We start from the raw sequence: 27,804 nt of genomic DNA, 5'->3' as shown, positions 1-27,804 counted from the left end.
AAAGCCCCTTTCATATACGGAGTAATTTCTGTTCGTTTTAAGTTTTAATGTCGCTCCTTACTTTCATTTAAAAAAATTTGTTGTTGTTTTTTATTTAATCGTGCTCTGGACTCTCCCTATTGTAACCTTAAGTAACTTTAGTAGCTCTTATTAAAAGTAGCAGCGTCAAAACTTACAGAAAGAAGTGACTACAAACAATCAAATTACGGAATTTAATGAATTTCAGGTGTGCATTTGTGAAATAGATAGGATGTAATGCAAATACCTTAGAGTTTCTAAGTAAAAAAAAAAACTATTATCCAAAAAATAATTGCGAGATATTCGATTAAGGATTTCCAGTGCTCATTTTGCTGATGATTCAGGTGAACAGAGTAGAGAATTCAGACGCTTGGTTTGAGTAGAAAGATGCATTTTAAATCGTATTACCTCCTTCTCTCCACTACAGAGGCTTTTTTAAAATTTATTTTTAGTTTTAGATAGACACGTAAAGAAATATTGACTTCATAACTATTACTATGCCTTAAAAAAGTAGCTATTCTTGGAGGTGATCCGAATGACACAAACTCCTAAAAAACCTAAAGATGTTTGCTATGCTGCTTGTTAATTATTCATAGCACCCTCAAGCTCTGAACGACCCGGCTCAATAGCAACCAAAGCTAAAAAAAATGAAATTTTGATACCAATAATCACATCAAAACAATTGCATCTTTACGCTGATTCTAAATATATTAAATAAAAAAAACAAGTTTTTTGAAATGAAAGCAAGGAGCATCATTAATACTTATAACGAACAAAAAACAGAACTCTATATATGAAAGGGGCTTTTCCTTCCAACGCCTCGCTCTTTACGCCAAAGTTTGACTAATTTCTCTTAACTCTATATTTAAAACAGCAAGAAACTTTAGCGTAAAGAGTTGGGCGTTGCGGAGGAAAAGCCCCTTTCATATACAGAGTAATTTCTGTTCGTTTTAAGTATTCATGTTGCTCCTTACTTTCATTAAAAAAAAACTTGTTTTTTTTTATTTGATTTCTGGACGTTTTTGAATTAATGCATGATTTGATCTTGGCTCTCTACCCATAAATAATTAAAGCGAAATTTGCATATTAATTAATTGCAATTAGTCGGAAGATTTTGAGAAAAATGGAGCGAGGGAGGAGGCCTAGTTGCCCTCCAATTTAAAAAAAAAACAACTAGAACTTTTAATTTTTTACAAACGTTTTCATTGGTAAAAAATATACGTAACTTACGAATTAGTTTACGGAACGAACTTCTATATTCGTATGTTTTATTGCGTATATGAAGGGGTTCAACCCTCGGCGATACATCGCTCTTTACACTAAAGCTTAGATTTTGTCTCAATTCCTTAAGAATGACCTCTGATCACAAAGGCCGAGAAATAAATAGTTGAAACTACTAAAAATACTTTAGCGTAAAGAGTGAGGTATAACGAGGATGTAAACCCCTTATATGCGTAATAATTTTGTTCGTTTTAAGTTTTAATGCTGCTCCTTACTTTTAGTAGAAAAACTTTTCATATTTATTTTTTCTTTGTTTTTTCAAACAATGCTAAAAAATCCTGCGCCATTGAAATTCTCTTTCCCCATGATAAGTTTATCCATGGAAATATCCTCCCATATAACCCCTACCCCTCCTCAACTCTCCCCCTAAACCAAAAAAATCTCCCTGAAAACGTCTGTACACTTCCCAGTAGCCATTAATATGTGTAAACACAGGTCAAAGTTTGTAACCTGCAGCCCCTCCCAAAAAACAAAAAAAAACAAAAAAAAACAAATAAACACGCATCCGTGATCTGTCTTGCGGCCAAAAATGCGAAATTCCACATTTTTGTAGATAGGAGCTTGAAACTTCTGCAATAAGGTTCTCTAATACGCTGAATCTGATGATGTGATCGTTAAGATTGTATGACTTTTAGCGGGTGTTTCCCCTATTTTCTAAAATGAGGCAAATTGTTTTCAGGCTCGTAACTTTTGATGGGTATAACTGATCCTTATATATTTAAAATCAGCATTAAAATGCGATTCTTTTGGAGTTACTACTGGTATCGAAATTCCATTTTTTAGAGTTTTGGCTACTATTGAGCCAGGTCGCTCCTTACTGGGTATTAGTTATACCCATCAAAAGTTACAAGTCAGAGTAAATTTGCCGTTTTTTTAGGGATTCGAACGCCTACCCTTACGAAGACAGAGTTGTGAGTCTTACGGGCCCTGGTTCGTCCTGCATAAAAAAAAAACATACCTTCAACATCTAAACTAGAATTGGCGCTTTTGAAGTCATCAAGTTCTGAATTGCACGTCTTGTAGATGGACTTGTGAGTATCAGAAAGTTCTACTAGAGAAGGCCTTCTTCTGCAAGTAACATCATCCACATTACTTCTTGACATTTCTCCCTCTGAAGAGTTAACACAAAATTCCACATTTTCATTGGATGTCAGGTCATTAGATGTCATATAAGGCCACAATTCTTTTCTAACTTCATTTTGAATTCCACTGTCTTTAGCTGCACATTTCTTTGTTGTTTCCTTTGAGGCCACAGATTTCTTCGGAATCATTGCGATGACAACCGGACATGAATTTTTGGTTGGCACACCCGCCTTTACAGTTTCTGTAAAATATTGTTTCTTATCTGATTTTTCGGAAGCTACTTCATCCTTTATAGGTTTAAGTTGACTTCTTCTAATGAGTAGCTGCGAATTTTCAGGATTTTGAAGGGGTTTATACACATCGCAATAGCCAAGATACGATTTGTTAAGTTCCCTTAGAATGTTATCTTCTTCATATTGTTTCAAAGGACAATCGCTGTAATCTTCTGCGTCTATGCAAATGGTGACGATATTGTGGTGTCCCTAAAAATACAATTTTTGTGAATGCGAATTATATATGTATATATATATATATATATATATATATATATATATATATATATATATATATATATATATATATATATATATATATATATATATATATAGATATATATATATATATATATATATATAAACACCAAAAACAAGAAGAACAATAGCGAATTTTTTAAGACAGTGGGAAACAAATTATAATGAATGCTTCGGCGCTATGTTCAAGGGCCGTCCTCAGCAATACAAATAAGAAAAAACAACTTACAAGAGGATAAAATCAATAAGACTAAAATGAACAGTTTTTCAAACAGTCCCAGCATCCTTACCTCAGCGAAGTTCAACAAGGACTGATAAATGAAATGTTTTGAAACGAGGCAATTCATTGAAATGAAAGAAAATGATTTAAAAACACGTTTTTAATGCCAGCCCAGCTTTTTTCGCTGCTGTTCTTATAGGTCTATCTGTGACAGGTTCTGTTTTAATATCTATTGGTTTTTTATAATATTGCGCAAGGTCATTTTAATTAGATTTGTGTATAGAGCATTCAGTGAATATTCTCCTAAATTCCTATTTAAGGAAATATTGTTATTAATCTTAAGTTTGATTTCAATTGCTTCTTGAACTACTTGCTTTATACCTAGATCATTGCTAATAGTGGCGGATTCTTCAAAAAGTATTTTGTGGTTAGAAAATCCTTGCCATATATATATATATATATATATATATATATATATATATATATATATATATATATATATATATATATATATATATATATATATATATATATATATATATACAAAAACTTGAAGAAATATTTAAGTCTCTTTTGCTCATTTTTGCTTGAAGTCAGTCTCCATGAAGGAGGAAAAATTTCCATAGTTATGTAATTTCGAAGCCTGTTAATACCGAGAGGAGAAACAAATTTGAAATGAAATTTTGAATGATTAATATATTAATGAGCAATATTAATATATATAAAATTATATATAAAACAAAGAAATTTCAAATTTACTGTAGAAATCTTCAAATTCCTTTGGTAAAGCCCTCTTGGCAACAGTGTCTGCAACTTTCCCACTAATCTAGGTGCTTTTTGTGATAAGACTTGGATTTGCCACCATACTTCTGTCCATCTTCTTTTCTCTCTTAGGCCATTGAACATTTTCCCATATGGTTGAAGCGGATTATATATAATCAATTGAACGATTCCAGCTCAGAAAGGTAACATAGGTATATCTTTTCACTAACGAAGTTGGGTGGTTGGGACGAGGATATAATTTGGCAGATAAAAGACTTAGTATGGCCTTACAACTAGATCCTGCGATTAGACCTTCAGGATGGTTTTACGATAAGACAGATTGAAAGCCTTCGTACGATTTCAAATAGAAAAGGTTAAACACTGCTATTTTTATGCTAAAAATTTTAAATTGGATGGCATTCATGGTACTTTTCAAACAATTCATGGTAAGGAATTGTGAGTAAAGAGTGGCCACGCTCAAAAGTAACCGAAACTTAAAAACGTAATTTTGATACCAACAGATATATGAAAAAATCGAATTTTTACGTTGATTTCAAATACATAAGTATAATTAAGTTTAGTCTTATCCCTCAAAGATTAAAAGCCTGAGTAGATTTGCCTTGTTTTCCAAAAAAGAAGGAAACACCCCGTAAAAGTTATAGAATATTAATGAAAATCGCACATCAAAGAACCCTACTGTAGAGGTTTAAAGCTCCTATCTGGTAAAATGTGGAATTTTGTATTTTTTGCCAAAAGGGAGATCACAGATGCGTGTTTATTTGTTGTTGTTTTTTCCCAGGTGTGATCGTATCGACCCAGTGGTGCTAGAATATCCGAAGAGGGCCCATTCGAACGGAAATTAAAAGTGTTCTTTTTAAGTGACCGAGAAAATCTGAGGACAACTAGACCTCTTCTCCCGCCCTTTTTATCAAAATCGTCCGATCAAAATTTTGAGATTGCCATTTTATTGGACATAGTTGAAGGCCAAATAACTATGCCTTTGGAGAAATCATGACCCCCCACAGCCCCTGGAGAAAGTTCTTTAATTTACACAATTTTCCCATTGTTTACATAAAGTATGTTTTATTGGGTAATATACATACATCTTTCGGGTGGGGGGGGCGAACTTTCTGCTGGTGGTATTTTCAACAGGGATCATTTTCCATAGGAAGGGAATTTTCCAGGGAGTGAATTTCCTAGGGGAATTTTTTACAGGGAGACTTTAAAAAATTTCTAGTCAAAATCATTTTTAATTGTCTTACATTCTCTTTGTCAACTCAATTTTGCATGTGGAGATGTTCGACGGAAATTATCGGGAGGTTATTTTCCGTGTGTTTTGGTTTCAACTAAGAAATTCAACGGAAAGGGAGTCTCCAGAGATATTGAGAAACTGATTAGAAATTAAAGTCTTTTTACAAATGAAAGAATACTAAGTAGAATTTTTCTTGCTGAATCGTCTGCAAGACATTTTGTGCGGGAGGGGGTGGATTTTCAAAGAGGATGGAACTGTCTCGAAGGAATTTGCCGAAATGTCGTACTATGCGTTGAATAACATTTCCAGAGAGGAGTTTCCTGTGCAGGGAGAGGGAATATATTCTATGGATAATGAGGCAGATTTAACGATATCAGACAGTTCGCAGTAACGAACTGTAAGTAAGGAGCGATGTGGCTAAATAGTAACAGAGTCTAGATAACAAGAGATACATCAATAGGATTAAATCTTGATGCTTATTCAAAATATGTAAAACTCACAAAATATAATGAGACTCATCAAAACTTATGAGCTTGAGAATATTCGCTAAATTTTTGAAAAATGGGAGGACATAATCCCAAAAAACAAGCAATCTCAATGAAAATCGCACCATCAGATTCTGCATGCTAGAGAACCTTGTTGTAAAGTTTTCAAGCTCCTGTGTACAAAAATGTAGAATTTTTCTCCAGAAGAAAGATCACAGATGTGTTTATTTGTTTGTTTTTTCCCATGGGTGATCGTACTGAACCAGTAATCGTAGAAGGTCAGGAGAGAGTTGATTCAATTGTGAATCAAAAGTTATAGTGCCCTTTTTAAGTTACCAAAATATTAGAGAGAAGTTAGTCCCCCTTCCATGCATGATGGCCATTTTTTTCAACATAGTCGTAAAGTCTAATGACTATGTATATGAGGATGACTTCACCCCCCAAATTCCTGGGGGGAAGGGCTGCAAGGTATGAACTTTGTCCTCTGCATTGTATAGTATTGGTTATTCGAAGACGTTATCAGAACGGATTTTTTGGAGGAAAGGCTACACGGGAGGATCTTCCCTTGAAGAAATGCTTCACAGGGGGAGAGAATCTACGCTTTTGACCCTATAAATAAAAAATTCTTGCGTTATTTTCAAACTGAAAAGTAGGAAATGAGAGGTAAATGGTACTATTGCAGGAAGCCCACATCAAATTTGCTTCTTAATTCCTATAGGCTATAAATTTTATCAAAATGGTTATTTACATCTTCAGTTTTCAAAAGTCAATGCTTTATTGAACTATCGTTCAACTTATGAATGGCGTCCCATAGTAATCAGAAGTTAAAAAAAAAACGTTTTGAAAAAACTGTCCAGTGAAAAAAAAAACTTGCCATTTAAGCTCATTTAGGAAGGGTAATTATTAATTTGATTAGCCTTAAAAGATAAAAGTCTATTACAAAAAGAAATTGATTGTATTTTTAGAAAAGAGCCAATTTATTTTTCACCCACTATTTTACAAGAGTCGAGTAATAAACAGAAAAAAAAACATCAAAAGAAACAAAAATGATCATAAACAAAGAAATATTAAAGACAGAAAAATCCTCAAAAACATCAAAAGATCCAAAAACACAGGAAAATGAAATTAAATACGAAAACACTTTTATAAATATTTTATATAAAAGAAATCTTCAAAAAACCTCGTTTTGCAAATGGACTAAGTCAGAAAAATAAGTTTTTCGGTTCTAAAGAATATTTTATATATACATACTTCAGAATTTCGTGAATATTTTAAATGCTGTGAACTCTTTAACTTAACTTCTAAAAGTTCTAAGAACTTAAACGTCATCCGCTTATCGCATATTGATTTCTAACTATTCATAAAGCAGGCATAACTTTATGAATGTTGTGGATGATAAATTCAGTTCTTTAATTGACTAAAAGGTGCATCACATTTGAATTTTTGGAAAAATTTTAAAGTTTAAGTAAAAGTGTTCACAACATTTAAAATATTCTAAAAATTTTGAAAATTGGCAAAAGCGGGACAACGAAACATCGTAAGAAGCTGTAGAAAAAGACATTTGAAATCAAATGTTTATATCTGTATGTTTAGCATAAATTGTCCTTGACAGGGCCAACTCAAAATAGCGTATGGCAATAAAAGTTTACTCTTGTGTCGCATGCCACTGAAATATTCGTGAAATCATCCTTAACCGAACGATTAAAGAAACGAATATCCATGTTTATCTTATCAATGAAGGTAAAGTACAGAAATACATTTTCAGAAACTTCATTAAAGAGCTTGAAACTCTCTCTCTCTCTCTCTCTCTCTCTCTCTCTCTCTCTCTCTCTCTCTCTCTCTCTCTCTCTCTCTCTCTCTCTCTCTCTCTCTCTCTCTCTCTCTCTCTCTCGCAATTCCCTCAAAACAATGATTTGGTCACTGATATTGATGTTACTCAAGGGTCCATGAAAGGTTACTGCTCCCAAAATTCGGAGCATTTTGTTGTTTTAACCCTGTAATTTTCGACGAACAGTCTTCGTGATAACATGTATTCAATGATTACATCTCCTAAAATATTTAAGTTGACGAAGCAAAATATCAAATGTATTCTTTCTTATAAGAAGCAAAAATTGCAATCATAATTACACAAATGTCTGTAAGCTCTATCAACTACGCGTCTAAAATTATTTTAATATCCCTCAGTTTTCTTAAATCGCAATTTAGGAGTCCATTTTTTTTTTTTTTGTCTGTGATGTATTTTTGCAAGCGAATTTTAAGACAATAAAGCTTTTTGAATTTCAGATGGTAGACCTGATTGAAAACAAAATCAAAGAGAAAAAAGTACTTTTCTATAGTTCCGCATATAGAAATATGCGACATATTATAAAGAAAGAATTTCATCATTTTAGTGTTTTATTGTAGTTTTACATATGTCTGGGACCATCATTGTAGGGTACATTTTCAAAAAATCGAAATTTAAACTTGGAACTTCCAAATAAGAAAAAATCTTGCAGTATAAGGGTACTTTTACATTTGTAACAATCTTTGCTTCTGTGTCGTACTAGCCGCGGGGTTGGCACACTGAACTTGTTATCCTCTGTCTGTACGGTCTCTTTCTGTCTGTGACAGGGTCCGAATCATTGTGTTACTGATCATTTGGTTTGAAGAGGGACTCAGCTGTGTGACTTTGTAAGCACAGCCAGAGTCAACCCATTTTGAAATAAGCTCCTGTAAAAATGTGTGAGAAAACACAGGAAGTGTCAGCTGAAATCCCTCAACAATGCTTTGCAATCCTGGCCGGAAGTGGAGAACCCTGAGATTGGTACTTGAGCTACGCAGACAATTTGGCTACGTCTATTAAGTTCTTTGCTTCCTCCTTTGGAGCTCATAATATCCCCCTTTACCGTAAAAAAATAAGTAATTTATTAAAAACTAGTAATTAAAAAACTAAATAAATTTGCAAAAATTAATTGATTGCCTGGAAGGTGAAAGACAACTGAGTTTCAAATAGATTAGTGTTATATTTAAGGACCTACAAGTTATTTAAGGACTTTTCTACTCCTAATCTTGTTTTGTTGCGTCATCTTTGTGTTTCTAGTAGAAGTTTAGCTCTTCATAGCCCTACAAACATAAGTCTTTTTATTTAATTTTAGTTCAAGCAAGGTAGACAGTGCTTTCATTAGTAAAAAAAAATAGTGATTGTGCAGTATTACATGGGATGGATTATCACATTTTTCCTTTTTAGGTTCAATGAGCTGTTGAAGAAGGGTTGCCACCTAGTTTTTTTAACTATTTCTTTTTTTATATTTACTAGAACATTAATCACTAAATGCACAGATAAATCTCTGAATTATTGAAGCCACTAAATCAGCCTAAAAAATTCAAAATCTAGTGTTTTTTTTTTCACTGGGTGGCAGCTCTCTGTTGAATCTATGGAAAGATTTATTTAGTAGAGGATAGTGATAAGCTGCCAATGGAAACTCTTAGCTACACATCTCCTAGGAATATACTGGCAATGCACTATTTTACTTTAAAATCTTTAGATGACCGTAATAGGATTTATTCTTTTCAAATAATATTTAAGCTGCATAATATTGCGCATTTCAAGTTGTAATTCGCAATATTTTTGTCGTTAATATTGCTATTGGTTTTGTCATTATTTTTTGGAAGATTTCACCTTGCCGGACAAAAAATCCCAAAGATGAATGTATTGGACATAAACCATTTTCAATAGCCTTATAGGGTAGGAATCCCGCGTCAATCGTTCTTTATAAGGTAGGTTTGCTTGTTAACCAAAAACTTGATCTTCTGATGACTCCACTCGAAGCGAAATTCACTTTAAAAGGATATAATTAGCAATTTAAAGTGACTGAATTACTGCGCCAAAGTTTTTTGCATTGAACTGAGTGGCTCTATTTTGTCTCTGTTGGAATTTATGTATTGCTACTAACAAAGTAGATAATTGGATTCATTGTTCTTTTAAATATGAGCCAAACACATCCTTTTTTCATTGAATAAAAATATGGCACCAAATGGTACTCAAAAGTCGTTAGATTGCAAAACGTCGATTAGGCACCAGAGCGAAACAGCCCCATAAATAACTGTCCAATTTTTTTTTCTATTTATATTGAAATTATATTTATAATAAACTGATTTAGCTCAGTGCCTATTAGAATTTATAAGTTGCCCCTAACAAAACGGATATTCTAATCCCATGGGCGTAGGCACTATCATGCGTAGGGGAAAGGGCAGCCTATTCTGTGATGGAAGGTGGAGATGAAGTTTATGGGTAATATCTCTTGGTTCTTTTCATTTAACTAATTTGAGATACCAGGAGGTAGTGTTGTGTGGAGAGGGGCCACAATGGTCGGTTCTTAAAGTGATAAAATTGCCCAATTTTAGGTACTGCACAGCGATTTTCGGTGCTACAGTAAAAAAAAAACTGGTACTTGTCTATTATATAATACACACTCGAGAAATGAGGTTGGGTGAATGCTAATAAAATAAAACAAAATATGATGAAAATACAACACTTTAGTAACAACATTTTAATTACATCTTTAATTACATATAACTACATTTTAAACACATTTAATAACATTTTAGTCAGCATTTTAATCTTTTATTCCTTGTTACTTCAAACTTGGCGCCAATGTTTCGAAACCAATACGGCAAAAAGGCGGCCTGTAGTTTTTGTTAGTCTCTCTGCCTTTTTATGGCACTTGGTATTAACCAAGTGACATATAGCAATCGCAAATTCTGTCGGTCTGTCTGTCGATCCCGGTTTTGCTACTTTAGGCACTTCCAGGTAAGCTAGGCCGATGAAATTTGGCAGGCATATCAGGGACCGAACCAGATTAAATTAGAAATAGTCGTTTTCCCGATTTGACCATCTGGGGAGGGGGGAGTGAGTGGACCATTTAAGTAGAAAAAAATATAAAAATTGAAGTACTTTTAACTTACGAATAGTTGACCAGATCTTAATGAAATTTGACGTTTGGAAGGATATCGTGTCTCAAAGCTGTTATTTTAAATCCTGACCGGATCTGTTGACATTGGGGGGAGTTGGGAGGAGGAAACCTAATATCTCGGGAAACACTTAGAGTGGAGGGATCGGGATGAAACTTGGTGGGAAAAATAAGCGCAAGTCCTAAATACATGATTGACATAACTGGAACGGATCCGCTCTCTTTGGAGTAGTTGGGGGGGTTACTTCTGATACGAATAGGTGATCGGATCTCAATGAAATTTGATATTTAGACGGATATCGTGTCTCAGAGCTCTTATTTTAAATCCCGACAAGATCTGGTGACATTGGGGGAGTTGGGAGGGGGAAACCTAGAATCTTGGAAAACACTTAGAGTGGAGGGATCAGGATGAAACTTGGTGGGAAAAATAAGCACAAGTCCTAGATACATGATTGACATAACTGGAACGGATCCACTCTGGGTAGTTGTGAGGGGGGGGGTTAATTCTGAAAAATTAGAAAAAATGAGGTATTTTTAACTTACGAACGGGTGATCGGATCACAATGAAATTTGATATTTAGAAGGATATCGTGTCTCAAAGCTCTTATTTTAAATCCCGACCGGATCTGGTGACATTGGGGGGAGTTTGGGGTGGGGGAACCTAAAATCACGGAAAACGCTTAGATTGGAGGGATCGAGATGAAACTCGGTGGGAAAAATAATCAGAAGTCTTAGATACGTGATTTATATAATTGGAATGGATCCGCTCTATTGGGGGGCGGGTAATTCTGAGAAATTAGAAAAAATGACGTATTTTTGACTTACAAAGGAGTGATCGGATCTTCATGAAACTTCATATTTAGAAGGACCTCGTAACTCATATCTCTTATTTTAGATCTCAGCCGGATCCAGTGTCATTGGGGGCGGGCAGATTGGGGGGGTCCGGAAATCTTAGAAAATACTGAAAGCGGAGAGATCAGGATGAAACTGGATGGGAAGAATAAAAACCTGTCAAAATACGTGACTTACATAACCGGACCGGATCTGCTCTCTTTGGTGGAGTTGGGGGGGGGTAATTTTGAAAATTGAGGTATTTGTAACTTACGAAAGGGTGACCAGATCTTAATGAAATTTGATTTTTAGAAGGATCTTGTGCTTTAAAGCTCTAATTTTAAATTCCGACCAGATCCTGTGACACTGGGGGGAGTTGGAGGGGGAACCGGAATTCTTACAAAACGTGAAAATTAGGGTATTTTTATCTTACGAATAGGTGATCGGATCTTAATGAAATTTTATATTTAGAAGGAATTCGTGTCTCAGAGCTCTTATTTCAAACCCCGACCAGATCTTTTGACATTGGGGGGAGTTGTAGGGGGAAATCTTGGAAAACACTTGGAGTGGAGGAATCGGGATGAAGCTTGGTGTATAGAATAAGCAAATGTCCTTGATACGTGATTGACGTAACCGTACTGGATTCACTCTCTTTGGTGGAGTTGGGGGGAGGGGTTCAGTGATTTGGCGAGTTTGATGCTTCTGAACGTGCTAGGGCGATGGAAATTGGTAGGCGTATCAGGGAGCTGCACAAATTGCCTCTGATTTTCCTTTTAATCAATCTATTGATTCTTAGAATTTTTTTAGAGCTCATACCATATGAGCTCTTAGCTGTTCTTGCCTCGTCACAAGTGCCATATGAGCTCTTAGCTCTTGTTAAAATTAATTTCAAATTTTTCTTCACAGAACAAGTTTTTCAAAGAAAAGTAAAGAGCTCCATTAGGCCAAGAATAAGTAGAAATGAAGTCAAATAATCTCCCTCGCGTAAAACTACCACAAATCAGTATCAATAAATAATTGAAACTCAAAACGAACTTAAATCACAATGAACAGCCATATCAATCTCAAAACAAGCAAAAATTAACATGAGTAGAGATGATAACCCCCATGCCTTCTCAAGACCCTTCTCAATTTACGCTTTACAAAAAAATAAACAAAAAAACAAATGACCGTAGATTGTCAGTATGATTGACATATACTGATATTTATTCCTTAAAGTTTTGATAATTTTTATTTATGAAAGTAAGAAAAGTGAAAACATTTCAAACGTTTTAAGTTATTAGTAAAGCGCAAACCGTGTTTTGTTCCTGAAAAGGCTTGGGGGTTATCAGCCATACTCATGTTAATAGTGGTTGTCAAAAATATTGGGTTGTGAAAGACATAATTTACAGATTTTTCAACTGTGCTAAATAAAATGGCTATCTCAAAATGTTGATTAGATGAATTTTGGAAATTTATCGGCGTGAGGGAAAGGGGCTTGTTGCCCTCCAATCACTTTTGAGTAAAAAAGGAAACTATCCCATTCAATTTCCAATCGAATGAGCCTTTTCCAAAGTTTCTACGACAATAAATATCCAAATTTAATTTCTATTACATGCGTTTTGGACAAATACGAGGTGTAGGCGTTGTGGGGGGGGGGGTATACACCCTCCAATCACACTTAAAACCTAGGATGATCAGCCCTTCTATATATATATATATATATATATATATATATATATATATATATATATATATATATATATATATATATATATATATACCCCCAGGGAATAAATTGTAATCCTTACCCTGAGGTCTTTGATGGGAGGGGGGTGAAATTCTCAAAGATATGATTTCCGGGACTTTCGATTACGGCGAACGAAATAGCTATCTCAAAATTTCTATTGGATGTGTTTTGGGAAATGGTGAAAGTAGGAGGAGGGATTAGTTGCCCTCTAATCTCTTTCGGCTATTAAAAAGGGTACTATTCCTTCAATTTCTAATCAAAAAGCTCTTTTCGAAGTTTCTACGACAACATATGACCCTCTTAAAATTTCCATCAGATGCATTTCAGGAAAAACCGAGGTGTCTGGCGATTGGATCCACCCTCCAATCACTCTGAATCTTAAAAATGGCACCAGAATTTCAGATTACCAATCCAAAGAGCCCCTCCAAATTTGATACGATCACACTTTCTATATATACCGTATATGCCTGAGAGCATAACTTACAACCAATATCCTGAGGGCTCGAGGGGGTTTGGGGCTGTCATCCTCAAAGACATAGGTTCCTGAACTTTTATTTACGTTGAACAAAATGGTTATCTATAGATTTTTATTGGATGTGTTGCTTATTGATGTGGAAAATGGTGGGTTTGGGAGGGGAGATAACAGCCCTCCAATTACTTTCAATTGTTAAATAAGGGCACTAGCTCTTTCAGTTTCCTATCGAATAAACCTTTTCTGCAATATCTACTTCTGAGGTACAATAACTTAAAAATTGCACTATACTTTTTCGAGTTATCCTAAATCAAGTCCCCTTCAAATATTCTTCACCCATTAGTTCGATAAACGCAGCATCAGTAAAATAATAAAAGTACAAATTAAACAGTTTATCGTAATAAACTGTAAGTAAGTGGTGGGTTGGGCCGAGTTACGCAATGAGAATATTTCATGGAAAAGAAAGTTTCTGGGTTGGGGCTGTCCACGGAAATTTAACACGGGGGAAATTTTCTGGAACTAACATTTTTCTTTTTTTTTGTTCTTTTTATTTGGCTTACTCTCTCTTCGGCTGCTCAAATTTACATTTGAACAAAATGTTCCGGAGGAATTCTCTGATAGAACATTTTTCTTTTTTTGTTCTTTTTATTTGGCTTACTCTCTCTTCGGCTGCTCAAATTTACATTTGAACAAAATGTTCCGGAGGAATTCTCTGATAGAAAATTTTAGTAGGAAGGGATTTGTTGGGGGTATTTTCCCTTGTAGGGGGGAAATCTTCTGTAAGAGTAATTTCCCATAAAGGAATTTCCCGTGGAGGGAATTTCAAGGGAAAAATTTTCCAAGCGGGAGGGAATTTTGCAGGAAAAGATTTTTAAAGAGGAGGGAGGGATTTCCAGCAAGATTTTAAAAACGATCATTTATTAAATTTTACAAATAAATAAGATTTTTAACTTAAAGTAAGGAACCATGTCAAAATACAAAACCAACAGAAATTGTTCCGCATTTGAAGGGGTTTCTCCTCTCATCAATCCCTTGCTGTTTGCGCTAAAGTTTGTCTTTTCTTCCCAATTTCTTAAGAACGACTTCTGAAACACAAGCTTCACATAAATTGGGAGAAGAAGCTATTGTAAAGCATTATAAAACATTAGCGTGAGAAGACAGTTCCCCTCAAGTACGGAATATTTTATATTTATTTAAGTTGTAATAAAACTCCTTATTTTGAGTTGAAAAAACTTTTTTTTTATTTTACTGACAAAAAGCGAATAAAAAACTCGTCATCATCGTTTAAGGAAAAAACAGAACTTTCTTTATAAATGACAAATTGACAAATTATTATAGTGTTTCTGGACAAGTCGAACGTAATAGTTTAAATTTCATAACCATTTACATCGCAATTGATATGTTTTTTGCATTTTTTTCCAAAACTAAGTTAATATTTTCATATGTCTTATGTTTGATAATAGCCTAATATTTAACAAACGTCAATAGTTTCAAATCATGACGAATTATTGGATCTTTACAGACACTAGTTACTCTACAACCGTTGCAACTTAATAGCCGCTTTAGTTCAACTGTTCTATGGATTTTGTAACCCTTGCCTGTTTCTCTTCAAAACTTCCTTTTCTATGGTAAGAGAGATGGCATTACGACTTAGTATTGCTGCTTTAAGTACACCGTTCTGTCTTTGTCCAAAACTATTCCCCAAGTCTAAGGGTCTAGGGGGCGAATTTTGGAGGGTATGGAGCAAATCCCGCTTCCCTAAGCATCAGAGGGACTTGTACTGAACAATTTCGGTATTTTGTTATAAGGAATCGCCGTTCCTGGCTTCAAGTACCCACCAGTGAGCAAAACAATATGAACGATATCCCCTCCTAATAGTTATTTTAGTATGTGAACTTTACAATCATTTGCATTGCTGTATGCACAATCGTAAATAACAATCTGTAAAATTCGATTATATTTAGGTCAACATACTTGTCGACCACACAGCATAGTGTGACAATTTTGATCACTGGGAACCATAATGGTCTTGGGGACCAAAGAAGACAATTTTCTAGACCTTCATCTAGACATCACTTAGGACCTTAATAATCTTGGGGGTAAAAGAAGACAATTTTCTAGACGTTCATCTAGACATCACTGGGGATCATAATAACCTTGGGGACCAAAGAAAAACAATTTCTAGGCGTTCGTCTAGACATCTAGGCATCTAGATAAGATTTTCATATACATCATCTAGACAACGTAGTCCTTAGGCGTACGGGAAGAAACCCTAATCTCTATAAGCGAACTGGTTTAAGCCCATTCAGAAGATATATTCCAAGAATGTAGCAGAAGTATACTCCATGGGGAAATAGACATTATATCATTATCCTATTTCTCTCCTGTAAGGGGTAAAAAGAAAGGTATATATGGAAAGGATGACAATACAAATTTCAATCAAACTTTTAATGATTTCTGAGAAGATAATTTTGTCGGCACTTTTTTGTGCAAATACTAAAATCATAGTTACCACGAGATAAGTAGGTACCCCTGGATCAAAAACTACTTTGTCTGACTCCTTAAGGGTTGAAATCCTTTGTAGTCCTTCGATATGCAAAGCTTCATTATCCTCAAGACATTCTGTCCATAGGCACTGAGCTAGCATTTCTGGGTGCATAGAAAACATCAAAGTTTCTTGGCTAAAATATAAATATTAAACTCGCATAAAATGCAAGTAATGAAAATATAAACAATAACAAACTTTAAGGAATAGATAAAATTAATTGATAAGTGCTAACTAATTGAGACAGTTGGAATTAGTATAAAATTTAGGATTAATAAGAATTGAAGCAAAGTAGTGAATAGTTACACATTAATTGTGATTTATATCAAATAAAAATTAATTAGTGTATTAAAATGCAATTGATTAGACACAACGACTAATTGTAGTTATTACTTGTAATTAATTAATGGGAAGATTTTTTTTGGAAAACATGAAGTATTCTTGGCTAAAATATTAATATTACCAATAATGTAAATTTAAAAAGTATTACCAATAATTAAAACATCAATATTATTAAACTTAAATAGTAGGTGATAAATTATCATGTAATCACAAATTAAATCAATGATTGTTAGTAACTACTACAATTGAAACTGATATAAAATTTGAAAATAATGCGAACTGGAATTTCTATCTGTAACTAATTATAAAAATCATTTGTGCTTATTATTATCATTTTCATATTTAATGGGGAAACGTTGCTGAGAAATCATCTTACTTTATTAGCTAGTATAAATGAAAAAAATATAAATGAAATTAAATATAAATGAAAATCTAGTGCGGAAAGTCAATTGGCTTAAGGGGAATTTTTACACAGGTTTTGAAAGAAGGGCCATGAGATCCAGACCTGGCATGTGAGAATGAATAGTTGCTTGAGTTGTGTGCTGAGGCCAAGGGATAGAGGGGAGAAAGATTATATTTTAAGCTGAGGCTACAAAAGAGGGAGCTCAAATCTTTTAATTGTTTGAGAGCTGAAGGGTCCCCACTTGGTCAAAAAAAATTATCTGGGGGTAGTCTATGCAGCCCACTGATCTTTATTTCAGTGTGTTGAATTCATCAGTCTGTGAGAATGATGAAGAATTTTTCAAGTTCATCGGATAGCGTTGTCTTGTTGGAGCCATTTGAAAGCATGTTGATTTTCATATCCTCACAAGAGACTATATATTTCTTTTGCATCAAGCCTGAGGGCAAGTGAGTTTATCTACATGTAGAACTTGAAGTCTCACTTGGGCAAGTGAGTTTATCTACATGTAGAACTTGAAGTCTCACTTGGGCAAGTGAGTTTATCTACATGTAGAACTTGAAGTCTCACTTGGGCAAGTGAGTTTATCTACATGTAGAACTTGAAGTCTCACTTGGGCAAGTGAGTTTATCTACATGTAGAACTTGAAGTCTCACTTGGGCAAGTGAGTTTATCTACATGTAGAACTTGAAGTCTCACTTGGGCAAGTGAGTTTATCTACATGTAGAACTTGAAGTCTTAAATATTTCATCACCATGTCACAAACTTTATATGTGATTAATTCAAAGTAAACTGTTTTCAAAAATAAATGTCCGCGAAGACTATAGAGTTACACTAAAACAAAGATGAGCAGAAATAGGATCATATGTAATATTTAAATCTCAAGATGAATAGAAATCTCTATCAGTAATAAGTGAGACCCACCGACAACAGAAACTACAATGAACAAGCAAGTCAAGTTTAAAATTAATTATCATAAATAGGATTGGGTCTGACGTCTCCAAGGCCTTCTAAATATTAATGTCATTTGAGTTCGACATAAAACAATTTCAGTTCAAACGGTGTGTTTTTATTTATCATAGTATCGACGAAAAAAGGAAAAACAGAATCAAAATATATGGAAGATTACTGAAAAGCAAGAGTCACTCTAGTCTTTAAAAGGCTCACACGATGCTAACGTTCGCCTGAGTTCCTTGAAAGCTATAACAAGATAACCTTAGCTTCTCCTGAGATAATGCAGACACGCCCTTTCTGCAATCTAACACTCATATGCCTTTTGCTTTAGTTAGAAATCCCCTCAGCATGATTTGAGAGTTTCAAGAAAATGCCCTTATTAACCGTTCCTATGATATTGCATATGTCCACTTTTGACAACTTCGATGCAGATACTGTCTTTAGATTTAGATCAGTATCCTCCTCAGCATTCATTAAAAGTTTCAACTTAATACCCTTATCTTTTGTTGAGATATTACAGACACGCCTTTTTGACTGCTTAGATGTACATAGTATCTCTGGATTTAGTTCAACAGTCCTGTACACATTTCCTGGAAGTTTTAACGTAATGCCCTTTGTCTGAATTTTGTAATTTTTTCGCATGAAGATACAAAATTTTTTAAGAATCTACAAACAACACAAAAAAGTAATTTATTTTCATATTTTTGAGGAAGCAATTGACCCCCACCCCCCTAATTGACGCCCTTTGTAGAAAAATAAAATCACAATTTAGTGTGGTTTGAAACTGCTCAGGTAGATTGATAGTCTTTTTGGAATTTCAAACATTTTTCAAGTTATAATTTTCGGCAAACCCTAGGATATTTATTTTAAACTCACAGTTTTCCTTCACAAACTACTTCATCATCAATCATTGTTTTATTGCAGAAAATGGTAAGAATGCCAAAGCTACTTTTCTCTGGTAATATTTCTTGAATTGTTTTAAAGGCTGAATACTGTAAATAACACTTCAGAAGAGTACTTTTGCATTAGATTTTCTTATCCACTGGATCGTCCTTGATGAAATCAAATATAAAAAAAGGTTTTCTCAAATAAAAGTAAAGAGCGAAGGCAAAACTTAAAATGGACAGAACGATTGCAAAGAAGCTGCTAGGAAAATATAGTTTGGCCCAAAAACAGCCAAATTATAATTTGAGATCTACTTTGCACTATTTCAAACTGTTTTCTGCATTGAACTTTTTATTATCAATTTTTACACACACTTTTTTCGTATCTTCATAAGAAAATTCACAACATCCTTCCCGTCTTATATATTATTAATTGTACATTCATCCCTAACAGTAACATGTTCAAAATCAAGCAAATGCTCAGTATTGTAATCAAGTATAAAAGTCAAGCAAATAGGCCAGTATTTGTAGCTTCTTTTCACTGATTAGAATCACTCGATGGCTCATTAGTTTATCTAAAAAGACAATCTATAAATGAAGAACCCAGTGGATCTCCTTATGGTAATGAGGGGTGCTAAAAGCATTAACAGTTGTTAATGTAGGCAATAGCTTGTTGTTTGAGAAGTCATTAGGATGAATATGGCAGGAGACTATTTTAATTCATACAAAATTTTGAATGTAAAAAATATAAATAAAGAGAGATAAAAAGAGAAATCGATTCTTTACCCACTCCCCCCTCTTTTTAGAAAATCAGGCAAATTTTCACTGGCTTTAGTTTTTGATGGGTAGCATTAAACTTAATGTATTTTATGTATTTGGAATCAATATAAAATTCGATTCTTTTGATGTACTAATTGTTATAAAAATTTCTTCTTTTAGACTTCCAGTTACTATTGGCTTGAGTTGCTCCTTACTGACAGGTCGCTACCACGAATTATTTTGACAAAGAAGAAAAAAAAATAAATAGCACATTTTTCTGACCATTAATCCTGGACCACTACAATTTCGACCTCTGCAAAACTACAAATGCGCCCTCAGACACTTAAAATTTGATGGTCTAGTTTTCGTAAAGAACCCACTCATCTCTAGTGATGTTTTGTTTTTATTTTTTTCTTGTGCTAGTAACTCTGGAAGAGTATCTTCATATTGAGTGGATTATGCGGATTTCCAAATCGCATAAACGAGAATTTACATTGTTGTAAACTGGATTATATGTATCAATGTGTTGTATAAGGCTTGAAAGCTTTGAAGCACATTACTATTGCTATCCTTACTTTTACCATTTATTACCGTTTAATTTTGCTTTTATCATACCGTTATCTAGATTTGAATTTAAGGTATCACCAAAAATAAGTCTCATTGCTTGAAATAGTACATTTACACAACCTTATGTATTTTAGAGCAGTAAACACCGAGAGTTTATTTTTAAAAAGAAATATAAAAAACACTCTTTATATGTAGTTTTATAGTTTTTGGTAGTAGCAGGCAAATAATTCAAAGAAAACTAAAGTATTCTTAAGAAAAAAAAATACCAGCTAAAGACTTATGACACCAAACTGCTTAAAAAGGCGTCCTTTGAAAGTCTGATATAGGCAGGCGTACCACAGGGTAGTGGTACGCCTTGGTACCTACGCATCTTGGTACCTACGTATTTCTTTATGTATGCAAATGGCATGGAAGACAACCTTGGAAGCCCTCTGCACCACTTGACTGACAACACCATGACACACCTGGGACCATATACCTGGAACCGAGGTTTTCTAAAGTTTTTCTTTAAGTTGTTTCAAACTTATGATGTTTTAGGGCTATCCCACATTTTTTCAATGTGGCCTCTTCAAATCAAAAGAAAAATGAAGAAGCAAAACTAGTTAGTGAAATTTGGCAACGCTTTTTGTCCATATAAATTGGAATTTTAACAATCTGTTGATTCGCAAAGAAAACTAAGGGACACCTTTTAAAGCTTTTAGGTATTATTTGTTTTTTGTTTTTTTTTTTAGGATTTTTATCATCGTTCCTTTTTTTAACTTGACGCCTGTTATTATCAAAAGCTCCATAACTGCATATGAGGTAATTTTCTTTGAATATGAGTTTTCAATTTTTCTTAGGATCCTAATCTATATATATATATATATATATATATATATATATATATATATAAGAAGTCTGAAGCTTAGTAAAAATAGCTGTTAAATTGTTTTGCGATACGAATTCAGTCTTTTAGTAAGCAATATTTAGTTACGGTATAAAATTTATCAAGTAGTGTTCATTAAAACACATTAGTCAGGCCAGTTTTAAAATTGACCTCGCAGACTCTAGGCAGGTTTGACTAGCTGAAAGATAACAAGCAAGTATTAGTTCTACTGGTCTAGGAATGACGCATGGACGGAAAACAGATAAACATATTTATCTATTAACAAATGAACTAACATCACTTTTATATAATCCTAATAAGGGGGGTTAATGCCAGAATTGTCTCTCACTCAATTGGGTTATCTGTCTTGGCTTTTTTTCAATTAGCCAAGACTTGACGCCCACAACTTTTTAAAAAACATTTTAATTAAAATTTTTAATTCATAATTCGGTTTTCATTCAGTCCTCTGAAGTAGAAATACACGTTGGTGGGGGAGGGGGAACTTTTTATCGCCGGGCTACCTTTTCTCGGTTGTAGAAACCACTAGAGTGCCATTAAAATAAATATCATGACATATAGGCTCACTGAAGGTGCTAGGAAGGGGGGGAGTTAACTTTTTCCAGAGGTTCCATAAAACACACCTAAACCTTTAAACTGAAGCCAATCCATTGATGAAAAGAGTGATGAAGCTCACTCTGTTAAAATGTATTATTCGGTTACCTTCCTTAATGTCAATGACTTTAAAATTATTTTTGTACTATTTTCCTAGTCTGCCAAGAGGGGTTGTACTGTGAATTATGTAGTATGACTCTTAGAGATTTTTTTTCAAGCTCGAGGACGGTCTGTACCCCTTAAGGCATCCGTTAATGGTTCATATGCCAAGTGAAGTCTGATATCTTCGTTCATAAAAGTTGAGTTTTACCTCCCCAAAGTCCACTGTTTTTCTGAACTTCAAAGATAATTTCTTCTCACTGTTTCAATTTTGTGGCTTTTGCAATTTTTATTAACCAATAACATATACTTTTTGAATAAACATTTTGATTATTACTGAAGGTTCATTATGTTTACGTGAGGATGCTTTCAATTTGGTTACAAACAAGGCACAGAAAAATCCCTTGCTTTACTATTACAAAGAGAAATGAGCTAATTCCATGGGGTGTTTAACATGATTTTCAAAAGTAAATTAAAAATTCAAAAGTAAACCAAAAAATTAATAAATTCCAAGTCTTCATGAGAAATGCGGTTCTTTGAAATTGACTTGGAATATGATTTTTTCAGAGACAACCAGAAGCACTAATTGGGAAGCGGAGAAGAGGCACGCTGGGCAACAGCCACTCCCATTATATTTTGATTAAATAAAAAAACAAGTTTTTTGAAATGAAAGTAAGGACCGACATTAAAACTTAAAACGAACAGAAATTACTCCGTATATGAAAGGGACTTTTCCTCCTCGACACCCCGCTCTTTACGCTAAATTTTTTTATTGTTTTAAAAAGTAGAGTTGCGAGAAAGAATCAAACTTTAGCGCAAGGAGCGGGGTGTCGAGGAGGAAAAGCCCCTTTCATATACGGAGTAATTTCTGTTCGTTTTAAGTTTTAATTTCGGTCCTTACTTTCATTTCAAAAAACTTGTTTTTTTTTTATTTAATTTCTGAAAGTTTTTGAATTAATACATGTCTGATTTTGGCTCTCCGTACATAAATTATTAAAATGAAATTTGCATATTAATTCTTTTTTTGGCTAAATGGCTTTCTCTTAGTTTTGATCAGACGATTTTGAGAAATAAGGGGTGGGGAAGGAGGCCTAGTTGCCCTCCAATTTTTCGGTTACTTAAAAAGGCAACTAGATCTTTTAATTTTTAACGAAAGTTTTTATTAGTAAAAAATATACGTAACTTAAGAATTAACTTACGTAACGAACTTTTATATTATTATATTTTTGATTATATATATGAGGGGGTTGGTCCCCTCGTTAATACCTCGCTCTTCACACTAAATCTTGTTTTGTCCCAATTCTTTAAGAATGACCCCTGAATCAGAAAGGCCGTAGAATAAATAGTTGAAATTACTTAAAAAATTTTTAGCATAAAGTGCGAAGTATTTATCTCCTCCTAAATACCTCGCTCTTTATGCTAAAGTATTTTTAGAACCCCTCATATGCGTAATAATCTCTGTTCGTTTTAATGCTTCTCCTTACTTTCAATTGAAAAAAACTTTTTCATGTTTATATTTTCATTGTTTTTTTTTAATAGTAGCCTGATGCTAGAAAATCCTGCGCCCTTTTCATTGAATTTCTCTTCCTCATGAAATATTCCTCCAAGGAAAGATCCTCCCATATAGCCCCCTCCCCTGAACCCCACACCCAAACCAAAAAAATCCCCCTGATAACGTCGGTACACTTCCCAGTAACCATTACTGTATGTAAACATTGGTCAAAGTTTGCAGCCCCTCCCCCAGGGACTATGGGGGGTAAGTCATCCCCAAAGACATAGTTATTATGGTTTTCGACTATTCGGAACAAAATGGCTATCTCAAAATTTTGATCCACTGACTTTGGGAAAACAATGAGCGTGGGAGGGGGCCTAAGTGCCCTCCAATTTTTTTGGTCACTTAAAAAGGGCACTAGAACTTTTCATTTCCGTTAGAATGAGCCCTCTTGCAACACTCTAGGACCACTTGGTCGATACGATGACCCCTGGGAAAAAAAAACAACAAACAAACAAATAAACACGCACCCGTGATTTGTCTTATCGCAAAAAAATACGAAATTCCACATTTTTGTAGATTGGACCTTGAAATTTTTTCCATAGGGTTCTCTGATACGCTGAATGCGATGGTGTAATTTTCTTTAAGATCCCTATTTCGTTAAGATACCCCCTTTTAGGGAGTGTTACCCCCTATTTTCCGAAATAAGGCAAATTTTCTCAGGCTCGTTACTTTTGACGACAAACACTAAATTCGATGAAACTTATATATTTAAAATCAGCATAAAAATCCGATTCTTTATATATATCTTTTAGCATCGAAATTCCGTTTTTTAGAGTTTCGTTTACTATTGAGCCGGGTCGCTCCTTACTACAGTTCGTTACCACGAACTGTTTGATAAAAGTTGATATTTTCAATATACCTGGTTTTGATGCATTCACTGAAAAAAAACAATACCACCCTCCCCCGGCTTGTAAAATATATTTTGCCAGTCCCCCATTATTTTTGTGAATTGGTGCCACTGAAGGTACTCCTTTTAAAGCTTTTAAAGGTGGGATGAGAGATGCAAATTTGTTTCCAGGAACAGGGCAAGGTTTGAGGATTTTTGTTTCGAGAGAGAGTAAAGCTATCATATACAATTATACATTCCACATGTTAGACACTTTTATGGTCAAGAAGCTGTAGATTTAAACATGTCCAAACTCCTGGAAGTTTTTTTTCTAGTTTTTCAATTACTTTCCAAGATAACCCAAATCCCTTCGTCCCGACTATGCGAGTACAATTGAAATCCATGCCTTTGCACCGTAAATTCTGGTGAACCGAAAGCATTAAAAAAAATGATTCAATGCCTAATGCTGACGCTTAAAAAAAACAAAAAAACTAGCTTCTGTCAACACAGCATTTCACCCCAGATAAAGAAAAAAAAAATTTCGCTTTTCACAGTTTCTCGGCAAGAAAGTTTTTGCAACTATTGGCATACATAGGCCTACTTGAATTATCGAATAAATATTTTTTTTGTTTGGCATAAAATTTTTTTTATTGATTATTTTCAGTCATTCATTTTATTATATTATTTGTATTATTATTACTTCATTTTATTATTATAATTTTTAAACTTTGTGTTATTAATCCCCCCATTTCCTCTCCCTCTCAAAACCATAGGCATTGGTTGCCGTTGGCTTAAACGTTAACCACAATTGAAAGAAATGGAATTTCTAATTCTTCCAATTGTGAAACATCAAAAGCCAAAATTGAGACAACAAAAAGAAAATGACGCTATTCGAAACTAGTTTTTGCGCAAGATACTCCGAACAGTTTTCTTTCGTATAACCAACCCCTAATAAGGGAAATGGAAGGTTACAATAACTAATGTCTTTTAAGCAATCTTTCTGATTACCTTATCGTTTGTGTCACCCCCAATTAACTCATGTCAATTCGTGCATACCATTTACCAAATTTAGGCTATTAACTACTTAATCGGCTATTGATGAAAATACTAGAGACATCTGGCAAATCTGTCCATCCTTGGTCTATTCACACCTCAATACCAAGATTTTCGTCAGTGTTGCCAATTTGAACAGCGAAAATGAATAAGTAAAACTATAAGGTGAATTTAAGAACACTTTTCGCCATTAAGAATTCAAAATCTAATAAGTAACTTAACACAAAAAAACAACTATACATTCACACACAAAAATCTTTTTTTTTCAAAGTCATATCTTTTTAGCTTATAGGTGCTGATTTACCTCCCACAATTCTACTATTTTATATTTGGTGCCTACTACTACCAAAATCTGTGTGATTGTAAATGGGAGGTCTTCTTCATCGAAAACTGGATTCTCAATTTCTAATTATTTTAAAGATATATATATTTTTGTAAGTGGGCAGTATTCCAGTTCAAAAAAGCAGGCATTGTTAATACTATGCTTGGTATTTTAAAAGTTCGTAAATGCTCTTATGAAAACACATGCCGAACCCTATGTTAACAACATTATTGCCGAATTATGCCCATTTGTTCCGCAGCGCCACTCCTCTTCATACTGCGCAGCGTGAGAAGTGTGTACTTCTTGCCAAGTGTGGCACACTTATCCCACGTGCAGTTGCGTCGTTGAGTGGAGGGGGGGGGGGGCAAGTGGAGATAGTTGCTCCCCCCAATAATTTGGAAAAAACTAAAATTTATTAAGTAGCTTAAAACTGTTTTAAGTAGCTTTAAAATTTTAAAAGCTCGTTTTAAGTGCCAAATTTGCTCTTTAACTTGAGGTCATAACTTTTTTTAATTTGTTCACACTCGTTTTGACATAAGAAAACGAGAAAAATTGGGGTCCATCCATTGGGGTGAATGGGCTATTGGGTATAGTTAGAGAAGACGCTTAGGGTTTTATTTTATTAGCAATTTAGCAGAAAGGGAAGCCGATCGTGGAAAGATGGTCCAAACAATTATATGTCATATGATTCGAAAGTTCATAGCTTCATAGGTTTTACTCGTTCTTTACAGGCACGGACGTGGGCTTAATATGCACATAAGATATAATTTATTTTGGTGCATTAGGAGGTTGGGGTTCATTGGTTGAAATTGCTAGGCAAGGTTTTATATTAGACATAAATTTATGTGAAAAAGAAGCAAAAATAGGGGGATACCGGAAGATCAACTAACACTTAGACCTCTTTCCTGGTATCTGCACGCATATTTTCAAGAAAACAATCGCAACCTATTATAGTCTCAATATTTCAGTTACACGTTGTTTATATATATATATATATATATATATATATATATATATATATATATATATATATATATATATATATATATATACATATATATATATATATATATATATATATATATATATATATATATATATATATATATATATATATATATATATATATATATATATATATATATAATAAAAACCATTTATGATTATAAAGTTATTTCGTCATTTTACTATTTTACTATTTGTTACTATTTTTAATTTCGCAATTTTTTTATTAGAAAAAAAAAGGGTTACCCATGGGGGCACCTTTATCCGGGCTACTGGCAAATATTTATGTCGAGAACCTTGAAAATAGGGCAATAAATTCTTTTTTTTTTACATACGTCTATTGGGGTCGTTATATGGATGACGTAATTTAACTTTGGAATTATGGGGAAGCTGAAAATCAGGGCTTCTTAGATCATCTTAACACTTATGACCTAAATTTGCAGTTCACCCTAAAAGCTGAAATTGAAAATAAACTACCGTTTTTAGATGTGTTAATTATTCGTAATGCTGATGAACTGTATTTTACTATCTATCGAAAGCCAACACAAAACAATAGATATCTTCACTTTAATTCAAATCAACCCCCACAAGTTAAAAAAGCATTTGTAACTTTCCTCATTGATCGTGCCCTGAATATTTGCTCCGATTCGTACATAAATGCAGAAATAAACTTTGTCGGAGATATTCTTTTTGGTAATGGACACCCCATTCCTTTTGTCAATAAAATAATTATCCGTAGAATAAAAAGACATAGAATAAAAAATCAATGAAGATATTTCACAATTTGAAGCTACTGATAAACCCCCAAATATTGTCTATCTTCCGTATATCCCAAAAATCACAACAAAATTAAAAAAAAATATTTGCACAAAAAATAATCTTTACGTAGTTTTGACTAATAACTTTAAAATCATTAATTTCTTAAATTCCGGTAAAGATAAGACCCCAGTTACTCGCCAAACAGGGGTCTATCAAATACCCTATGATTGTGGAAATTACTATGTCGGCAGGACCCATCAGAATCTAGAACAAGAGCTAAGAGCTCATAAGGCGCTTGTGACGAGGCTAGAAGAGCTCAGAGCCAAGAGATCATATGGTATGAGCTCTAACAAAATTCTATGAATCAATAGATTGATTTAAAAAGGAAAATAAGAGGCTTAATGCCGGTCAGGATTTAAAATAAGACCTCTGAGTCACGATGTCCTTCTAAATATCAAAATTCATTAAGATCCGATCACCCATTCGTAAGTTATAAATACCTGATTTTTTCTAATTTTTCCTCTTCCTTCAGCCCCCCAGATGGTCGAATCTGGGAAAATGACTTTATCAAGTCAAATTGTGCAGCTCCCTGACACGCCTACCAATTTTCATCGTCCTAGCACGTCCAGAAGCACCAAACTCGCC

At 34.0% G+C, this 27,804-nt stretch overlaps 1 protein-coding gene across 4 annotated transcripts in view; it reads right to left on the bottom strand.

The window, feature by feature from the left end:
* LOC136038949 (uncharacterized) overlaps window positions 1-27,804 on the bottom strand; it is a 145,539-nt gene that overhangs the window by 81,403 nt on the left and 36,332 nt on the right. For all 4 annotated transcript variants that reach the window (XM_065722460.1, XM_065722462.1, XM_065722461.1 and 1 more), the window contains exons 5-6: window positions 16,125-16,293; window positions 2,258-2,864 (exon numbers count right to left, since the gene is read on the bottom strand). In XM_065722460.1, the coding sequence (XP_065578532.1) occupies window positions 2,258-2,864; window positions 16,125-16,293 (776 nt within the window). The remainder of the gene's footprint in view (window positions 1-2,257; window positions 2,865-16,124; window positions 16,294-27,804) is intronic.

The sequence above is a fragment of the Artemia franciscana genome, chromosome 18 (assembly GCF_032884065.1).
Source record: "Artemia franciscana chromosome 18, ASM3288406v1, whole genome shotgun sequence".
NCBI classification, from domain to species: domain Eukaryota; kingdom Metazoa; phylum Arthropoda; class Branchiopoda; order Anostraca; family Artemiidae; genus Artemia; species Artemia franciscana.
The sequence above is the reverse complement of the archived record's forward strand: the minus strand, read 5'-3'. Positions and strand labels throughout refer to the sequence as shown.